General features: G+C 41.8%; 1 protein-coding gene across 3 annotated transcripts; it reads right to left on the bottom strand.

The window, feature by feature from the left end:
- Positions 1-7,560: 7,560 nt before the first annotated feature.
- On the bottom strand, positions 7,561-14,488 carry LOC134456081 (protein Mis18-alpha-like). Of its 3 annotated transcripts, none has more exons than XM_063207517.1 (7): positions 14,222-14,488; positions 13,481-13,585; positions 11,491-11,652; positions 10,568-10,634; positions 10,260-10,382; positions 10,013-10,115; positions 7,561-8,293 (listed from the first exon to the last, which is right to left on the bottom strand). In XM_063207517.1, the coding sequence occupies exons 1-7, from the start codon at positions 14,277-14,279 to the stop codon at positions 8,213-8,215; spliced, it is 699 nt and encodes a 232-aa protein (XP_063063587.1). In that variant the 5' UTR covers positions 14,280-14,488; the 3' UTR covers positions 7,561-8,212. The 3 variants fall into 3 exon arrangements, with proteins under 3 accessions (XP_063063587.1, XP_063063593.1, XP_063063601.1); XM_063207523.1 differs by having other exon boundaries at positions 7,561-8,287; positions 14,222-14,469; XM_063207531.1 differs by having other exon boundaries at positions 11,491-11,637; positions 14,222-14,468.
- Between the last annotated feature and the right edge of the window lie 349 nt (positions 14,489-14,837).

Below are 14,837 nucleotides of genomic sequence, written 5' to 3'. Positions count from 1 at the left end.
TCATGAGCAGTTTAAAACTCAGCTGAAGGAGTTCCTAAAAAGCAACCAGGTATGTAGTCATGTATCAGTGTGCTTATTGGGTAGAGATTGCAGATTCTTGGGTGGGGGGGGGCTGCATGTGTGTGTGAGAGTGAGGGGTGGGGGCAATTGATATGGTGTGTGTGAGTGTGTGTGTGTGGGGGGGTGATTTTGTGTTTGTGTGTGCGTGTGTGTGTGTATTGTGTGGGTGATAATGTGTAAGAATACATAACAGTAAGTACAGGACAGATGTAGGATTGGTAGGAAATGTGACTATGATGTTTAGTGAATGCATGAGATGGATGGAAGAATATAGGCCTACACCAATTTTAAGTATGATTGAAAGTTTCAAAAATGAATGATTGGACTGAATGAGTGTATAGGCTGTTCTTATGATAATACTGTTTTTATTGTTATTGCTGCTATTGTATTGTTTTAAAAGCCCTTCTAGGGACGAGCATTGGAAATTAGCTTTTTTGACTATAAATGCTATGATGCTTGCTGTTTGGTTGTTATGCAACCTACATGTTATGTATCTGTCCCTATCAAATAAACTAAACTAAACTAAACTAAACTAAACTAAACTAAACTAAACTAAACTAAACTAAACTAAACTAAACTAAACTAAACTAAACTAAACTAAACTCACTGTCCACCTGTTCTTCATTGCCTCATTTGAGATGCTTTTTAAGTTCTGCCTTTTGTTTCAGTTCTTGTCTGGTCTCGTTTGTGACAAGACCCCTTTGTTTTCCTCCAGTGAAAGAGAGCACATCCGTTAATGTTTTGAAGTTTATACTTACCTTTGTTTCATTTACCTTTTTGATTTCCACGTTTGTCGAAGATCGCTGTGGTAAATAAAACCCACCAATTAGACCCACCTGCTTCCTGGTTCTTCTCCTGAGGGGTTTACAACAACTATACTTTATTAGGGATACCGTACCATAATTAATAAATAGGCTACATATCTTTCTTTCTTTTACAACTGTATCATTATTATGAATTGATTTCACTGTCTTATCACCATTTTTTCTTAATTGAGTCTCTNCACTCTTCACACACACACACACACACACACACACACACACACACACACACACACACACACACACACACACACACACACACAGCACACACACACACACACACACACACACAAACACACACACACACACACACACACACACACACACACACACACACACACACCAGGGGCGGATTAAGAAATGATGGCCACCTGGGCCAGACATTGTCTTTTCCCCTCTTACACTCCATGCCGAATTCAACAAACACAACCACAATCAATGGTAGTAACTCATGAACTCAAATAATTGGATAGATAATTACTGCGAAGGTGGTTTTGAAGGCCTTTTTTGGTCGTGGCCATGGGGGCCAAGTTATGCAAGTTATGCAAGTTGGCATGGCTTCTTGGGGCCTTGGCCCTTTTGGCCCCTCTGGGCCCCCCATGGAGGTAGTATAAGAACTGGAGAGAGTGAATAAGTCCCGCCTCCAGTCATTTCAATGGGAAATACTAGGCTAGTGAATTCAGCTAAAATTGAACACATTTTTCAGCTTCAAAGATGGAGTCGTTTCGGGTGTGGGCGGGTTCCGCCACCAGTTTACTCAGCCAATATGATATTGCAACACAATATGATATTACATATTGAAGCTGTTGAGTTATATCCACTGTACCTAATAAACTGTGTTGTTACTGAAAAGGCCTAACTACCTAAAAAGAAAATCCTACACACATTTGGTCCATCTAACCAGCAGAGCATTAACTGATTGTGTCCACTGTAACTGAAGTCAGCTGTGCTAAGGCAAGTGGCAGGGTTAGGACACCTCAGCCATGGATCGAGATGCAGAGAGGAGTAAGAGTGGGATACGAACCTGAGTGCAAACCTCTTATGTTAAGTCCACCTCCATAACCACAGGTAATCCACCTTTATGGAAAATCAACTGTATGCTTCGTGGTGCCACTACGATATAGCCTCGTTTTTCGTGGTTGGGCAACGCACGCTGTCGTCGAGAGAGGGTGAGAGAAAGGGCGAGACAGAGTGAGTGAGAGAGAAAGACCACCCGAGCAGCATGCATTCCGGGAGGGGAGCTCTGTCGTTGTGTCAGCTTCATGCCATCTCTCCCTTCCTCCAACATTGTCCCTAACCTTAACCCTAACCACCTTGTGTGTGTGTGTGTGTTTGTTGGTTGTGTGTGTGTGTGTGGGGGGGGGGGTGCGTGTGTGTGTGAATGCGTGTGTGTGTGAGTGCGTGTGTGCATGGCCGTAGCCAGCCATGTGAAGTAGGCGAGGTCCATGATGCGCGAAATTTTTCAAAATATGTATTAAAAATTAATTTAAAAAAATAAAAAATAAGAAAAAATTAAATTATGAAAATAATAATAAAATATAGGCCCCTTCTATAGGCTATAGGCCTATATAGGCCTAATGTGAAATAGTAAACATGTACATAACATGTAGGCCTATAATAAATATGTTATGTTTTCAGCCAACTCAGCCTTTTCCCTTTGAGTGGCTATGCTTTGGTATCATTCCTCTTTTATCATAAACAGCATTCTTCCAGTCAGTAAAGCCCTTTGTAAGGAAGCTTACATTTGACCATTTTACTTAAACACATCAGAGAGGCAAGTTGCACAATATGCTGCATCCTCAGATGGCAAGTTGCTCAGCCATTCACATTTTCTTCTTCAAATGAGAACTACACTTTCAGCTGTTTTCCTCCAAAGGTAAAGGGGTAGCTATCTCTGTGGTGATGCAAAAAAAAACTATTTTTGAGTAAACTTTTTTGTCATCTGTAAGGGCATCTGCATCAATGAGTTTTTATCCAAACCATGGGATGCTGAGGGTGTGCGAAATTCCCTGCTTATTTAAATTCCCTTTATATGTTTAAAATGCACAGCGTGGGCAGGCTTAGGCTAATGGCCACGTTCGTGATGGTGCATTACTGTGCAGGCTGCTATCTCTCTATTGATTAATTACTTACACAAACAGAACACAAAGGCAAAAAGAACCCATAGACCATGGATTTTAATTGCTATTTGCAAAGCAAGTTTCATGGAGGTTTTGAGTTTTGTATGTTTGATTCATTTGGGCATATTTGGCGTTCAAAAAAAAAAATCTCGGACGAAATGAGCGAGGTCCGGACCTCACTAACCTCAAATGTGGCTACGGCCATGTGTGTGTGTGTGTGTGTGTGTGCGTGTGCGTGTGCGTGTGCGTGTGCGTGTATGTGTGTCTCGTAACTTGCATTCGCGTCTTTTGTGTTCTCTCGCACGCAAGCAAACAAGTCTACACTTTGACATCACATTCTTATGAATATTAGGCAGGCAGGCCCTGTTCTGGATCTTCAAATACAGACTGAATCCATTCTTCTCTTCATCTTATTATGGCAGGGAATAAAATGCATTGGTCTGATTGTTAATAATTTAGTTTTAGTTCCTATGTCTTTTCTTCTGCTGTTGTTACATTTTTATTCGATACTATTTTATAATATTTAGCTCACCTCAATTATACCTCAATTTACCATGATTTTTTTTTTTTTTTCCCATCATTTTTATTTTCCTCATTATTTTATTTTATTATTTTTATTATTACTTTTACTATTATTACATTATTACCATTCATTTTTTGTTTTATAGTGCTTTGAGACCATGGTGTATGGAGATACCGCACTTTAAACAATAATAACAACAACAACACCAACAACCACAACAACAATAATGATAATAATAATAGCTATATTATTATCATTATTGTTATTGTTATTATTATCATCATTATTATTATATATATCAAAATAAGAGTCCCCATACAGGTCTACACTTTAACATTATAGTTTTATGTTTAACTTTACAATTGAAATTTGAGTGTAGGAAGTTCAGTGGAGTTGGATGACGGGGTTGGGTAAATGTCGCAAGTGTCACATATGTAGCAGAAATTGGGTCCTAACAAAAACTGTTGGATATATGAAATAAATAATGTGCTCGTATTTGCAAGTATCAGTATCAGCAAGTAGAACATTTGAGTGTGTGCATGAGTGTGCGGCACATGGTTGTGTATGCTCAACAGAAACCTCTCTCTCTCTGTGGTGGCAGCAAGCGGATGCACCGCCATTCCTGTCTGGGTCTCCCAATCCCCACCTCCCCCATCGTCCCCTCCCACCCTCCCTCAATGTCTCATGCACTGGTCTTTACCTTCTGAAGTCATACTGTTTGCTTTCTCCATATATAGTCATATTTACTGAAAATGCCCCAGTGGTGAGATTCAGGAAACATTTCTATATATCAATGTGTCTTTGTCTTCAAACATGCTCTGCCCTTACCACTCCCTACATCTCCATAGTGCCCTTGAGCAATATACCCAAACCCACATTGCTCCATGGACTGTAACTACAGTAATAGCCTGTGATATCTGTTGCTTCGGATAAAAAAGTGTCAGCTAAAATACTACTACTACTACTACTACTACTACTACTACTAATAATAATGATGATGGAACATCCATTCACGATACTTTATTAGGGCTACCGTACCATAATTAATAAATAGGCTACAAGTCTTTTTTTTTCTTTTGCAACTCTATTTGTTTCATTATTACAAATTTATTTCACTGTCTTACACCAGTTTTTCTTAATTAACTCTCTTCATTCTGCTTCTTTCTTTCTTTCTTTCTTCACTGACACCAGGGGCGGATTAAGAAATGAAAAAAAAAAACGCTCCTTGATCTGCTAATCAGACATGCTACGAAAACTACACACAGTGCTCACAGCTAGCAGGTAATTGGACACTGTCATACCCCAGCCCCCACCATGCAATAGGGTTTTGGATGCTATAGAACTGTACACGTACATAGTGTGTACGCTGAGGAACAGCAACACATTTTTGGCAGGGGCTGCTATTGGTGGGTAGACAATTTGTGTAGGGGGGTGTGGGGTTCCACCCAAAGAAATTTTTTTATATTTTAGATGCAATTTCCAGCATTCTAATCAATTTTAGGGCAAGGAATGGCAAATCCCATCTGACTCACTCCCTCAGATTTGAGATGAGAAAAATTAATGTCACATGGCCATGCATGTGATGCTATGCTGAGACTACTATCCATCAGTCATCATGACAAAGCCTAAAAGCACAATTTCAAATGCCGAATTCAACAAACAGTAGGTAGGCCTACACACAAGTAATTTTTGTAGCAACCACGATCAGTGGTAGCAACTCATGAACTCAAATAATTGGACAGATGGATATTGCAAAGGTGAAGGCCGGTTTGAGTCGTGGCCATGGGGCCATGTTGGCCTGGCCTCTTGTGGCCTTGGCCCTTTTGGCCCCCACCTTCGAACCTTACTTGGGCTAGGGACTACACCAGTTCATTGTACACTATATTCGCTGGCACATGAAGCACCTTGGAAAGATTATTTTTGTGAAGGCTGTTTTGAAGGCCGATTTGGGTCGTGGCTGAGGGGCCATGTTGGCCTGGCCCCTTGGGGCCTCTGGCCCCCTGGGCCCGGTCATTAATCCAATACACACACGCACACACACTTTCTCAGAAAACACCTGTCTGCAGGGATTGTTTTGGTTTTTTGTCTGCATCTCACATATTTTTCTCCAACACTTCCCTGTCTTTGTGTGTGTGTGTGTGCGTTTGCCTGTTATCAACTTGTTCTCTCACACACCCACAAATCAAAGTTGGCCTACCTACAGTTTGACATGACATTCTTGTATTTACCGTCAGAGAGGCAGCTCTTTCTTGAAACACCAGTTTATACATCACCTTACACACACCTGTAACCTGTTTATACCTATTTATACAATACATGTCATCAACTCTTCAGGCTTCATGAAAGGGATAGATTGTATATTGTATTTACCACAAATAAAATGATTCATAAATATGGGCCCAATTGCAAAAAAAAGTCTTGTGGTATAGTGTTTGTTTTAGTGCATCCTCAGATATCAGTCTCCAGTGGCAAACTTCACATAAAATGGCAAAATTGATCCAGACTAAGCTAATAGCCATCAGATGTGACACAATCTTGGTACAATGGGCAACCAAAATTAGTAAGTAGTCAGAAAACACCGGGTGTGCTGTTACCAGGAACTGAGTTTTAAATTGTTTCGGTTTCAGCTTGTCTGTCAGCATCCATTGTCTGTGTTTTGGCATCACACATAATTATCTCCGTCTAATCTTCAAAGATGAGTGTGTGTGTGTGTGTGTGTGTGTCCATCAATTTGTTCTCTCACATGCACACAAACCCTATATGTTGTTGAGAGTTTGAGGGGTTGTCCCCCAAAGACAATTTAAAAAATACACTTATTAAGTGTGATTTTAACACAATATGAGAATGGAAATTTAAAGGCTTGACCTCCAGGCAGGGCTGGACTGGGGGGATAAATAGGGCCCGGGCACTTTTGGATTTAAGGGCCCCCCCCCCTCATTATTATTAGTGGCGGAGAACTGACTCAGCGGTGGGCCCCGCACCCTCGTTGGCCCCTATTTTCAGTAATGTGAAAAATAAAAAAATGGGGGCCCAGGAGGGTGCAGGGCCCACCGGGAAATGCCCGCTATGCCAGATGTCCAGTCCAGCCCTGCTTCCAGGGCCCCCCTTGACTCTTGGGCCCCTGGGTCTGGGCCTGGTAGGCCCTTGCAGTAATCTGGTGAGCCAAAATGAGCCTTATCTCAGAAAAAAACCTGTTAATCAAAACAAAGCAAGATGAACCTGACCGAGAACTCAAAGCCGTAGATACAACACTGTTCTCACAGAGCTCCATCTAGTGGTGAGAAGCAGAACTGCACCTAGACACCAACACGTTTGTTTATTAATCAATCAATCAATCAAGTTTATTAGGACCATGTGCAATTAAAACATAAATGTTTCCATTCCATGCATTACACCAGATTTAGCCGGCTTGGGCTAGTTTTCATCTGTAGTCATTGACATTCAAAATTAAAAATTTACAATAGAATAATAATGCAGCAGTCAAAAACAAAATGAAAATGCAGATTAAAAACAATAAACAAATCACTCATGTCCCCCGTACACCCCCCCCCCCCCACACACACACACACACACACACACACACCCCTCCCCCTCTAAACAGAGACTTGAAAACTCTCTAAACTTAATAAATGATGTTTCTCCAAAATATTGCAGCAGTGGTAGTGAAGTGTTTTTTGTCAAGAATTTTTAAAGCTTGTTTAAATTGTGATACTAATGGAATTATGGTAGATTCATTGGCCTGCCCTCAACAGGTGATGCAATATGAGATATGAAAATAGATGAGACCATGCATGAATGTTTTGGCTACATCCATGGGAAGTGATGATCTGATATGTCTAATATAAAGTGAAACATGCAGACTGTTTCAAGGTGTTATTAGGCCTCAAGTTTAAACAATGTCAGTCTGAAAATAAAACATCCAAATATACAGAACATGACATACTGAAGCTGTTACAACAGTTATATTCCGGATCGAAGTGTAGAGAGGAGTAATAGAGAAAACAACTGACGAGGCAGAATTTCACTGACAGGAGATTTATTATAAATTCTCAAGTCGATGAAACAGGTTAATGATATGGACATACACAAAAGAAGGAAAAGAAGAACCTTTTACTTTAATATGAAACTTTAAATTGGGAAAAAACCCAACAAAAGCAAACACTTTTTTCAAAAACTGATGTGGTGGTGTTCAGTCTATTTAGTCCAGATTGGGGTTGTTAAAGTCATCACTGATGCACTGGTGCAACACTCACTGCAAAAGATGAAATCTTTACAAGCTTATTTGTCTTGTTTTAAGTACAAAAATGTCCGGACAATCCTGATTTCAGTAAAAATAAGTAGTATTTTTGACTTGTTTTTGACTTTGACTTCGTCCATAGGGCAAGTCCTTTTTTCTTGATCATTTAAAAAATATATATCACCAAGAAAAAAAGTCTTTCCTCATGGACAAAGTTCTAGTTTTAAGTTCTATTTCAAAAGTAGTAGTTATTTGGTGTTCTTTTTACTTAAATTAAGCTTGCTTACGATTTCATGCTTTGTGGTGTAGCTAGTGCTGAAGAGGGTTGTTAAAGTCATCGGTGGCTCAGGACTGCAACAATTAGCTTTTCTGGAGCTCCTAGTTAGTTCGTACAGCAGTTAAAGTCATCACTGATGAGATGGTGAGGGTTGTTAAAGTCATCAGTGGATCATCACTCTGTCAATTTGGTTTTGCTCAGCTCCTTCTCAATGTCATCGAGCCTCTGGCCCAACGCCACAGTTAACACCTGCATCTAGAGAGAGAGAGCGAGAGACAGAGACAGAGACAGAGAGAGAATGAGAGGGGGAGAGAAGCAGACAGAGAGAGAGATGCTTTGCAAAAGAAGTACCACATTTTAACCCACAAAATGATAATGAAAAAATGGTTTATATTCTTGGAGAACACAATTGTAAAGTAGCAGCAAAATATGTTGCAGCATGCCATATCCTGAGGGACAGTGAGAGTATACAATGAATTGTTTTAGGTTTGTGTGTGTGTGTGTGTGTGTGTGTGTGTGTGTGTGTGTGTGTGTGTGTGTGTGTGTGTGTGTGTGTGTGTGTGTGTGTGTGTGTGTGTGTGTGTGTGTTGTGTTTAATATTCTTAACGCATGTAATGTTGTAATTGCAATGTCCTTAATGTTCTTTATTGACCGTAATGCTCTGTTACCTATTTTGATATTATCTGTAAGCTTTGGCAACACTGATACAAACAGGCATGCCAATAAAGCATATTTGAATTTGAGAGAGACAGTGAGAGAGAGAGCGAGGGTGAGAAAGAGGGAAAGAGAGAGAGCGAGAGAGAGGGGGGGGGGAGACAGAGAGAAGGTGATATAAATCAGAAAAGGTTGTTAAAATCAGTAGTGAATTGTAATCTCAGCAAGTCTGGCCCATCACCACAGTCATCTACAGAGAGAGCCATCGGGTTCTAAAAACCATCAGAGAAGACTGCTAAACTCAGCATCACAGTCAAGGCTTTCACTTGCACACCTACACACAGGTATGGATAGAAGAGTGAGAGAGAGAGAGAGAGAGAGAGAGAGAGAGAGAGAGAGAGAGAGAGAGAGAGAGAGAGAGAGAGAGAGAGAGAGAGAGAGGAGAGAGAGAGAGAGACAGAGAGAGAGAGAGAGAGAGAGAGAGAGAGAGAGAGAGAGAGAGAGAGAGAGAAAGAAAGAGAGAGAGAGAGAGAGAGAGAGAGAGAGAGAGAAATCCGTCAATTGAATGAGTTGCTGTATGATCCAACAGCTGTCATGAACACATTGTGCAGGTCACTAATAATATGGTAATTACTGCAAAGATGAAGAGGGAGGTGTGTATACAGAGAGGTGTGTGTGTGTGTGTGTGTGTGTGTGTGTGTGTGTGTGTGTGTGTGTGTGTGTGTGTGTGTGTGTGTGTTTATGTGTGTGTGTGTGTGTGTGTGTGTGTGTGTGTGTTTATGTGTGTGTGTGTGTGTGTGTGTGTGTGTGTGTGTGTGTGTGTGTGTGTGTGTGTGTGTGTAAAGAGATGGATCTACTACAAGAGAGGACAATAGGGTGTTTTTTGGGAAGTATTCTGTAGGGATGGTTGCAGTTCAGCCCTCTACCATTGACCTCTATACATATGACAATTGGCCACTGGAGTGAAAACACAGCCACTCCCATTCAGTCATGTTAATTAATTTTAATTCATTTAGCCAGATTCACTTCGGACAAATTCATGATTTGGTATAAACCACAGTACCTGAAGAGATTCCCATAGCTTCAGATACATATTTCTTTGTATTGTACGTGGAAATTATGTATGTTTCACCATGCATCTCTATGTATTTCGAGCGGCTGTCACTCCAGCGGCACCATTTTAAATGCTTCCCGGAAGTATACGTTGATTGTCTGCTCTTGTTGTAGATCCATCTCTTTGGTGTGTGTGCGCGTGTGTGTGTGTGTGTGTGTGTGTGTGTGTGTGTGTGTGTGTGTGTGTGTGTGTGTGATGGTCCTCACCTTATTCAGTTGTTTCTGGACGCTGTCTCTGGTTTCCATGGTGACTGGCATCTTTTCTGAACTCACCGCTGCCCTCTGTTGTTCAGTCGAGCCCACAACATAACTACAATACACATTGCAATGGCCATTAGACACACCATTACTACATAACTGCTACGCACATTACACTTCTGGTCCAACTCCAGTGGTGTGTGTGTGTGTGTGTGTGTGTGTGTGTGTGTGTGTGTGTGTGTGTGTGTGTTAGTACCTGTCCATGTTGGCTACGTCCATGCTATATAGTGATCTGCGGTGGTCCAACTCTGGTGGCGTTGACAGATACATGATCCCCACTTGACACTTGCAGCCTACACACGACAAGACACGCACCACACTGCACACACACACACACACACGCACGCACGCACGCACGCACGCACGCACACACACACACACACACACACACACACACAGATAATGCAAGCTTTGTGTGTGTGTGCCAAACACATACAGTATACAGTATGAACCTGCACACACACAGGTGACAATATGCAAGCAATGTGTGTGTGTGTCTCTTACCATCCCATCTTCCGGTATTTCCCGGCGAATAAAGGGTCCTTACTGACACACACATTACTGGTTACACCTAGAGAGAGAGACAGACAGAGACAGACAGAGACAGAGACAGAGACTGAGACAGAGATGACCTGGAATGTTTAAATCCAATATGTTTCCATAATACAGGTTGGTGTAGGAAATATGCTTAAAAAGGACAATATGGTCAAAAACTTTTCCTAATGATTCTGCACACAGTGCACTTTGGTAGTGGAATTGGCTACTTCAGAGAAAGTATGTGAATTCATGTATATTTTTTAATGTGTGTGTGTGAAGGTGATTTTTGTCAACATTTTATATGTATGTTTTAGTTTAACTGCACATTGGAGGCTGATCAAACGCAATTTCAAACTTTTGTGCTAACCCTGTTGCATAGATTTTTGGCAATAAATTACACTCGACTTGAGTTGAGTACAACCGATACCGTCTACTTATCCGGCCCAGTACCAGGTAACACTTGGCACGCATTGCACATGTCTATAGTAGTCAACATTATAGATATACTCTGGTAGCCCACTACAATATGCAATATACAACTCATTCAACACAATACACTACTCGCTGTGTAATAAGATGTGGTTCTGGCGTTCGTCTGACCCGGCCCAAGATAGAGTCTCCCAACACAAGGTGACATTTGGCACACATGAAGACACATACTATACGCTCTACATACTAGACTGCAAATATACTATGTACTATAGTTAATTTATAGTCTTGGTCGCGACCAAGAGAGCGAGTCCCCCAACACCAGGTGACATTTGGCACACATGAAGACACATACAGATTCTACACACTGCAATACATGTACAGTATATGGGCTATAAGAGTGTGAATATTCACTATATATCTCTGGTAGCCTGCAATATGCAATACCATAGGATACTCACTGCGTAATAAGATGTGGTTCTGGCGTTCATCGGACCCGGCCCAAGAGAGAGAGTCTCCCATCACCAGGTGACATTTGGCACACATGAAGATGGCCGGCAGGTCTCCCTCACCTTCATCCCTGGTGGCGTCCCCAACAGTCGTGTCACCTGTCGACATGTCAACTGTTAATAAATAATAACTGTAAGTCGCTTTGAATTTTTGATTTTTAACACGCATTTATTTTGAATCGTGACACTAGTTAAAAGTGTGCATTACACACCATAGAAATTGACATCTTACACGCAGTGCTTGAAGGGAGGAACCCTGACCTTAACAACATATTTACACAACATATTTACACAACATGTCACATCATGAACTGCCCAGAGTCCCTTGTCAACACACCATTTATCTTCAAATATTGTGAGATTTTCTGTTGCTTTTAAGTCGGCAAATTCAATTACAATCCTTTTTTCGACCAGGGTTTTAAACATATCTCTTTAATAGGACTGTACAGTAACTCGCTTTGGAAAAAAGTTGTGGGTGCAGGATATAATGCATGGGTGGGGAACCTATGGCCTGCCCCTGGCACAGTTTTAATATTCAATGCTATGCAGTTTCACATTAAATATAACATAATTTGTAAAGCCATCTTAGAGCCTGCCTGTTATCCTTGAATGACTGTTCTGAACAACTGGTTACCAATAAATATACACACACACACACAACACACATTAAACTGTCTAGCTCTGAAAAGCCCTTGGAGAATATCCTTTGCTGTGATTTATATTGTGAAAAATGGAACAGTGCCACATCACATCATAATAAGCCACTTGAGTCCGTGGGTTATGCTCAATTGATAACGGGCCAAGGGGAGTGGGGCACAACGCGAAGCAGAGTGCCGTAAACTTATCTAACCTTGCTTATCTAACACTGTTACACTTAATCACTGACCAAATTTCTTTAAAAACGCTTTAATAACAATTAATTTGATCCATTGCGGTTGAGGAAGTGATTGTGGTTACCCCGGCAATGTTACTCGGCGTGCGTGCCTCGCGCAGCCAGACACACACTCGCTACAAAAACTCAACAAGGAGGCAATTAACACCGCATGAATGAAATGTCTTTGCAATCACACTGATACCCCAACCACCGATGGTGCAAATATGTGGTCTTCTTGCAGACTCCCTACCCCAACTGCAACATATTCCCATTAACTCCGTAGGTGCACTTGGTCTAACTTGGACGCACATAGAATCTTCAAGTGGAAGGTGTAGGTTTACACTCGATTGACCACAGCTATCAGCCAATCAGAATCAAGAACCGGACCACACAGTGTTAGATTAGTAAATGGAGTGCATGTATATAGCGCCTTTCCACTCCATCAAACACTAAAAGCACTTTACATTGCATACCTCACATTCACCCATTCACACTCACATTCACACACTGGTGGCAATTTTGGGGTTAAGTATCTTGCTCAAGGGCACATCGATGGGGTCAGGCAGAGCGAACCTGCAATCTTCTAGTTGTCGAAGAGGCTCCACTACCACCTAAGTCACCACCAAAGAAACTCAAGAGAAAGAACAATCTCATGGCGGGGAATGCATTGGCCACGGTGTAGTACGGGGGCGTTGCCTGAGGACACGAGTGGATGGAAAATGAACTCCCTTGCGCATGGTCATTGGTCATCCATCCACGATGGATGCCATTTTCGTACTCCGTAATTTGTGGCCAAGTAACGGCAGCTGTTGGTCAGCAGTAATTGCTGGGGGTAATTAAGGACAGCTGACAGACATTCACGCTGTCCTATGACCTGTTCCACAGTGAATAACATTTCCGTACTCCCCTCGCCATCACTTCCTACTACGCTGTTATGACGTGAGTAAGCCCTCTTGTCTCAAGCCTCTTTGGTCACCACCAGCGAGCTCTTGTGGAATGTGGGTATTTTTTTGCCTTATTCCCCCCCCCCCCTCTCCTCCCCATAACTTTTTTTTTTCATCCGGTCACCTGTTGTCACATCCCCTGTAGTCATCGTGTTCACAAGGTCGTAGGTTCCATCCCCGACCGTGGACATGGTGGTAGATAGGTACCCGTCTGCCATCACGGCTGCTACTGCAAATACACACACACACACACACAATTAGTCTCATATGGGTCATCTGCCATCACTGCTGCTACTACTGGTGAAAATCTACAAAACACACACACACACACACACACACACACACACACACACAGTCTCATAACGGTGTAGGTTTCATGTCTGCTATCTTGGGGAGTGTGGGACAGGTGCACTTTAGCTTCCACTTTGTCCATGTACTTCAGTCTGCAAAAAAGATTGACTGAAATTGCAGTGTAGGCCTACGTTTCTGATACATTTCAAACTCTTGAGACAACCCTTTAAAACGTCATTTTACTGTCGTCTGACAGCATTTCTAGGGAACTTTGGAGAGGAAAACTGAAGCCATGCAGAACCTCACCACCTCACATATGACTGCATTTTTTGGCCATCAAATGTTTCACAAGTGTCCCTGATTGCCTGCATGTTGTGATATCTGCTTACTTCAACCTCAAAATAAATGACAGGCAGGGCTATTTGTTTCTCATCCTAACATGACCTAACTCACAACGGCAAAAACGTTTGTACAATCAACCATTACTGTTCGCCGAGTGCCTTCCTTTGAAAATTACTGCATTGTTTTTTGTTTTTTGCTGCCTATCGCTCTACAGTTTAGAAATTGAACTTACTCTGTGCACCGGCTGTCTGCAAAAGAGGAAAAGAGGCTATCGCGAAGAAGTCATCCATTCATTCATTTACGCTTCCAGTTGCTCGTTTGTTTCTACCTCTCGCTCCGAAAGTGTCTAAATGAAACTAACTCTGAGTCAACAACGCTATTTTTGCTGTTAGCCCAAACCCGGAGAAATATAAAACTCCTGAACGAACCGTAGAATGGAAATAAACAAACTTTCGAAGTGGTTTGTGATGGCGCGCTGATGACCTCACTTCCGCACCGCAAGGATTTCTGGGTGATGTAGTTGGACGTTTTCTGCACTTTGCCTGCGTGCACGGTGAAAGAATCAGTAGGCCTAGCCTAGCCTACTTCGACCTCAGATAATAAATGACAGGCAGGGCTATTTGTTTCTCATCCTAACATGACCTAATAGGCCTAGGCCTATTTATCATATTAAAAAGTGAGGTTAAAGTTATCCAGCTGACACCAATACAGTTTAGGCTATAGGGGAGCACGGGGCACAAACTAACGGGGGGCAAGATGTAACACGGACTTTTTATCAAGACGGACCAATCATTTTCTGCCTACTTCTGTAAACACGATTGTTTCAGTCAACAGAAGCCTTCAGAAAA

Source organism: Engraulis encrasicolus, chromosome 1 (genome assembly GCF_034702125.1).
Source record: "Engraulis encrasicolus isolate BLACKSEA-1 chromosome 1, IST_EnEncr_1.0, whole genome shotgun sequence".
NCBI lineage: Eukaryota > Metazoa > Chordata > Actinopteri > Clupeiformes > Engraulidae > Engraulis > Engraulis encrasicolus.
This window is presented reverse-complemented; position numbering and strand designations above follow the sequence as displayed.